Source organism: Narcine bancroftii, chromosome 1 (assembly GCF_036971445.1).
Source record: "Narcine bancroftii isolate sNarBan1 chromosome 1, sNarBan1.hap1, whole genome shotgun sequence".
Lineage (NCBI taxonomy): Eukaryota > Metazoa > Chordata > Chondrichthyes > Torpediniformes > Narcinidae > Narcine > Narcine bancroftii.
In genome coordinates this window covers 4,551,389-4,557,388 of record NC_091469.1, presented here as the reverse complement: position 1 = coordinate 4,557,388, position 6,000 = coordinate 4,551,389, and the positions used below count along the sequence as shown (strand labels likewise).

Below are 6,000 nucleotides of genomic sequence, written 5' to 3'. Positions count from 1 at the left end.
GGGTGCTCCTGCTGGTGCCAGGTCCCTGGTTGAGATGGTGTCCTCCCTACCACTGCCGAATCTAACATAGGCGTAGTTGTGGTTCGTACGTAGGAGGAAGACCTGCTCGACCAGGACTTGGCCTTGTATGTCCATACGTGCTTACGCAGGAGCACCGGTCCCGGGGGCGTGAGCTATACTGGGAGTAACATTCCAGTCACCGACTTCCTGCCTGTTGACTTGCACGTCCATCATAGAGCACCTGAGGTCGTGAGGGATGTCCCTGGTCAGCGTGGTGGCAGCCAGGACCATCTCAGGGTTGGAGTCGTCGCTCTCCAGTTGTGGGTGGCGATTTATGGTGTCCGGAGCCATGAGGACTGTTGGTAGGGCATCCTGGTCATCGCCCATGTTGACCATGTCTACGTTGGTCGTGGGGTGCAGCATGCGACAGCTGATGGCGTCTGGAGGCGTGGGGAGCGTCGGTAGGGCAGCCTGGCCATCGCTTGTGTTGACCATGTTGATGTCAGTCGTGGGGTGTAGCGTGCAGCAGCCGATGGCGTCTAAAGGTGTGGGGAGCGTCGGTAGGGCAGCCTGGTCATCGCCTGTGTTGACCATGTAGATGTCGGTCGTGGGGTGCGGTGTGCAGCAGCTGATGGTGTCTGGAGGCATGGGGAGTGTTGGTAGGGCGGCCTGGTTATTGCCCGTGTTGACCATGTTGTTCTCATCATCATCAGGGGTCCTCTGTGTCAGCCGCTGCCTGGCCCAAGATGGCAGCAGCACGTTGGGGTCCACTACGTGGCTTGCCTCCTTCCCCAGTCGTGTTCATTGTGCCAGGTTAAGTGACATCGTCGCAGCTGGTGGCAGTGACGTCACACCATGAGCTGGAAGTGACGTCGCTGTAGTTCTCAGCGAGCGGTGCTGGCGGGGAGGGGGGCTGGTCCAGGTGGTGGGGGCACACGCTGCAATCGTTGCTGGTGGAGGCGGATGCTGCACCGTCGGAGTCGGGGAAGGTGGAAGTTGTAGCGAGGACAATGGCGCCGCCCAGCACATACATGTGGAGGGGTCTGCAGGGGAGGTGGGTAGGTCATAGAGGGCCGCTGAGCTGCCGGCTGGTTTTGAGAGGCACACTTTAGCAAAGTAGCCTTTCTTGCCGCATCGGGAACTGTACTGGTTCTTAGCCAGGCAGTTTCGGCGCGATCGTCGGTTTGACCCACAGTACTTAGAGGGGCGCCAGGCACCTGCCGCAGCGACATTCTCCTCCCTAGCTCGGTCTGGGGCTGCAGTGTGAGAGGGCCAAGAGGGAGCCTGGGGGAACCTGAAATCGAAGGCTTCGATGTGCAGGGCTGCAGCTTCCAGGGTTTGGACCACTTCCATTCTCTTGGTGTCAGGGTGTAGATATTATCTTCCAGCAGCTTCTGCTGGATGGCCCTCGGACGAAGGTGTCCTGGATCAGCCTCTTGACCTCCTCTGCGGGTTCAGCCAGACACGGTTGGGCCAACTCTCGCAGGTGTCCCAGGTAAGACTCAGCCGTCTCCTCGGGTTGCTGGGCTTGGGTGTTGAGGAGGTACCTTGCATAGACCGCATTCATGGGGGGCTTGTACAAGTTCTCGAGAGTGTCCATTGGGCTCTTGTACGTGGAGCAGCCTTTGGTTGCCTGGAAGACGTGGGGACCCAGCTTTGATCAGAGTAGGACCAACCTCTTCTGTTCTGAGTCCAGGATGCCCCCTTCGTGTGCCTCAATGATTGCCTCGATAGTGTGCTGCCGGATCTCAAAGCGTGTCTGGGCAGCGTGGGTCGAGGAGTTTTTCCATGGGAGCCGTAGGCAAATTTCGATGATTAAATGTGGTGCGCTGTTAGCCAGAATCAGACACACACAAGGTAAAGACTCCAACAGGCTTTAATCCACAAAGACTTCCACCAAGCCAGGCTGGCTGTATCTGCAGTAACTCTGAGAGAGACTTTGGAGGCCGGCGCAGGCTTACAGCCCGGTGGGTGATTGACACCCGACCAGGTGGCACTTGATCCATTCAGGCCGACTGATTGACAGCCGGTCAGGTGTAGTCCTGTCCCCTTGCACTCCTGCAGGTTCAGAGGTTGCCCCCTGCAGTAGGCCGGTCGTGAACCACCACAGATATGCGACTCGCTCTTTTATTTTAATATTTATATATAAATGATTGCATTTGTGTCCATTCAGTTTTTTTATGGGCTTGCATACAATCTGTATTTGATATTTCTTCTTTTCTTTGGCTTGGCTTCGCAGACGAAGATTTATGGAGGGGGTAATTTGATATTTAAGTTTCTCTTGTGTCTTGGTGTGAGCTTGCAGGCGCCTCAGATTGAAGAGACTGCCATCCGTGCGGTACCGGATGTAAACAGCGTCTTCATTGTTGGGGTCTTTCATGGCTTGGTTCAGCATCATGCTGAAGAAGATTGAAAAGAGGGTTGGTGCGAGAACACAGCCTTGCTTCACGCCATTGTTAATGGAGAAGGGTTCAGAGAGCTCATTGCTGTATCTGACCCGACCTTGTTGGTTTTCGTGCAGTTGGATAATCATGTTGAGGAACTTTGGGGGACATCCGATGCGCTCTAGTATTTGCCAAAGCCCTTTCCTGCTCACGGTGTCGAAGGCTTTGGTGAGGTCAACAAAGGTGATGTAGAGTCCTTTGTTTTGTTCTCTGCACTTTTCTTGGAGCTGTCTGAGGGCAAAGACCATGTCAGTGGTTCCTCTGTTTGCGCGAAAGCCGCACTGTGATTCTGGGAGAATATTCTCAGCGACACTAGGTATTATTCTATTTAGTAGAATCCTAGCGAAGATTTTGCCTGCAATGGAGAGCAACGTGATTCCCCTGTAGTTGGAGCAGTCTGATTTCTCGCCTTTGTTTTTGTACAGGGTGATGATGGTGGCATCACGAAGATCCTGAGGCAGTTTACCTTGGTCCCAACAAAGCTTGAAAAACTCATGCAGTTTGGCATGCAGAGTTTTGCCGCCAGCCTTCCAGACTTCTGGGGGGATTCCATCCATACCTGCTGCTTTGCCACTTTTCAGTTGTTCGATTGCCTTGTATGTCTCATCCAGGGTGGGAACCTCATCCAGCTCTAGCCTTAGGGGCTGTTGAGGGAGCTGGAGCAGGGCGGAATCTTGGACTGAGCGGTTGGTACTGAAAAGAGATTGGAAGTGTTCTGACCATCGGTTGAGGATGGAGATCTTGTCGCTGAGGAGGACTTTGCCGTCTGAGCTGCGCAGCGGGCTTTGGACTTGGGCTTTGGACTTCAATCTGTGGCGCCTGCAAGCTCACACCAAGACACAAGAGAAACTTGTCCGTGAACTACTCTTTGCAGATGATGCCGCTTTAGTTGCCCATTCAGAGCCAGCTCTTCAGCGCTTGACGTCCTGCTTTGCGGAAACTGCCAAAATGTTTGGCCTGGAAGTCAGCCTGAAGAAAACTGAGGTCCTCCATCAGCCAGCTCCCCACCATGACTACCAGCCCCCCCACATCTCCATCGGGCACACAAAACTCAAAACGGTCAACCAGTTTACCTATCTCGGTTGCACCATTTCATCAGATGCAAGGATCGACAATGAGATAGACAACAGACTCGCCAAGGCAAATAGCGCCTTTGGAAGACTACACAAAAGAGTCTGGAAAAACAACCAACTGAAAAACCTCAGAAAGATAAGCGTATACAGAGCCGTTGTCATACCCACACTCCTGTTCGGCTCCGAATCATGGGTCCTCTACCGGCATCACCTACGGCTCCTAGAACGCTTCCACCAGCGTTGTCTCTGCTCCATCCTCAACATCCATTGGAGCGCTTTCATCCCTAACGTCGAAGTACTCGAGATGGCAGAGGTCGACAGCATCGAGTCCACGCTGCTGAAGATCCAGCTGCGCTGGATGGGTCACGTCTCCAGAATGGAGGACCATCGCCTTCCCAAGATCGTATTATATGGCGAGCTCTCCACTGGCCACCGTGACAGAGGTGCACCAAAGAAAAGATACAAGGACTGCCTAAAGAAATCTCTTGGTGCCTGCCACATTGACCACCGCCAGTGGGCTGATATCGCCTCAAACCGTGCATCTTGGCGCCTCACAGTTTGGCGGGCAGCAACCTCCTTTGAAGAAGACCGCAGAGCCCACCTCACTGACAAAAGGCAAAGGAGGAAAAACCCAACACCCAACCCCAACCAACCAATTTTCCCTTGCAACCGCTGCAATCGTGTCTGCCTGTCCCGCATCGGACTGGTCAGCCACAAACGAGCCTGCAGCTGACGTGGACTTTTTACCCCCTCCATAAATCTTCGTCCGCGAAGCCAAGCCAAAGAATTTGATATTTAATTGTTTAATAACACCACTACAGGAAATGCCTCATTTAATGTGAAGCGGAAACAATGTCCCGCCCGTTTGTTCCTACCCGTGTTACGCCGGACACAGTTGTGTGCCGGACCGGACTAGGTCGCTGCTCTGGTGGCCGTAGTTTAGGCGATGGAAGCGGAGTTGGAGACCAGGTTAGATCCGAAGCCTTCCAGGTTTGTCGGTGCACAGACCAAGGCGGTCAAGGTGCATTTTGACGCAGCGAAGAGGCTGGTTTGCGCCGAGTACCCGGGAATGGTCCGCGATCCCTTGAAGATGTTGGAGACTCTGGGCGGAGAGGAGGGGGTCTCCCGGGTGAGCCAACGTGCTGTGGCCTCTCCCCTTACCCCAGGAGTGGCCTTAACTCCCCCTTTAAGTGCGTGTCCTTGGCGCCTCACTGGGAAACATTCGAATTAATGATAAGGTGGTGTGATTTGCCTTGGCTCACCATAGATTTGAGCCGGTGCAGTGGGGAATGTTGCAGCGTCGAAATCGACTTTAAGTTGACTTTATATATTCCTGGCCTATTTGATATTTCAAAGAGTATCCTTAGGCACAAAGAAGTGAACAGGCATTTGTTCAATTTCGGCAGTTTTGGGGGCTGCTCCTATGTTGTGTCTTTGACATTTTCATTATCTTGGTTGAGGGATGGGGGGGAGAGAGAAGAGTACTGCTGTGAACCCTGGAATCAACCAGGATTTAATCTTCTCCAGGACCTTCCTAAGGAGGGGCTTGTTCCATTTGTCATATCAAAAGTTCCTAGATTAGTATGGTATTGGTTAGACATTAAGTAAAGCATCTTCTACACTAAACCTTTCTTCCGATTATCAAATCTTTCATCAGCTAAATAAGATGTATAGATGTGTTAATGGTAATCCTTTTAAACTGAAAATATGTTTATTTTGAATAGACGTATGCAGATCCATGCAGGAGGCTCGAACTGCATTTCCGTCCAAAGGATCCTTACTGCCATCCTGTGTGTGGTAACAGCTTCCCTTCAACCAGCTTGCTACTTAAGGTCAAACGGAGGAAGAGAAAAAATAGAGCAAATGGATCTCCAAAAGGAGAGAGTGAAGAAGAAGTTAAATATGAAATGGAAATTCTTGGACTTATCGGGACCACTTACAAATTTCAGGGTAATACACCATTAAATTATATGATTCAGCAAGTTTTCTTTATAAGATATAGGAAAATAAATACTCTACCTTCAATCATGCAAAATTCAGCATGACATCACCTGTAATGCACAGGAGTTTGTATTGGGAGAACAGAAAAGAAGAGGGAATATGATGCATCAGAATCTTTGCTTATCAAGGATGTTTAGGTGTGGAATGAAAGAAGGAAAAACTTTTGTGACGCTTGGGTGTGGGTGATTCTCTGGCACCATTTGGCTTGGATATGATTTCTCTCAACCAGTGTATTTAAATATTAGGAAATGATCACCTTGTAGATAATTGTGCAAAAGGCTTGTCATATTTCCTACCTTGCACAAATAATTACAAAAATGCATCATTGGTTGCATTTCTATTATGAAGCCTTGAGATTATGAAAAGCATTATAGAAATCCATACTTTATTTTGTCCTATTCATTGTCAATAAATGACAATTCTTTACCTTAAATAGCTTGTCCCCATTGCTTTCCTCTTCAGTAGTTCCTCATTATTTCAGT

At 50.6% G+C, this 6,000-nt stretch overlaps 1 protein-coding gene across 6 annotated transcripts in view; it reads left to right on the top strand.

Annotated features, from left to right (window-relative positions):
• Window positions 1-4,424: 4,424 nt before the first annotated feature.
• The window catches only part of gtf3c5 (general transcription factor IIIC, polypeptide 5), a 30,789-nt gene continuing 29,213 nt past the window's right edge, over window positions 4,425-6,000 (top strand). For 3 of the 6 annotated variants that reach the window (XM_069919207.1, XM_069919197.1, XM_069919189.1), the window contains exons 1-2: window positions 4,425-4,646; window positions 5,242-5,467. In XM_069919207.1, coding sequence (XP_069775308.1) covers window positions 4,464-4,646; window positions 5,242-5,467 — 409 coding nt within the window. In that variant the 5' untranslated portion in view covers window positions 4,425-4,463. The remainder of the gene's footprint in view (window positions 4,647-5,241; window positions 5,468-6,000) is intronic. The other 3 variants (XM_069919218.1, XM_069919227.1, XM_069919237.1) reach the window with 3 other exon arrangements.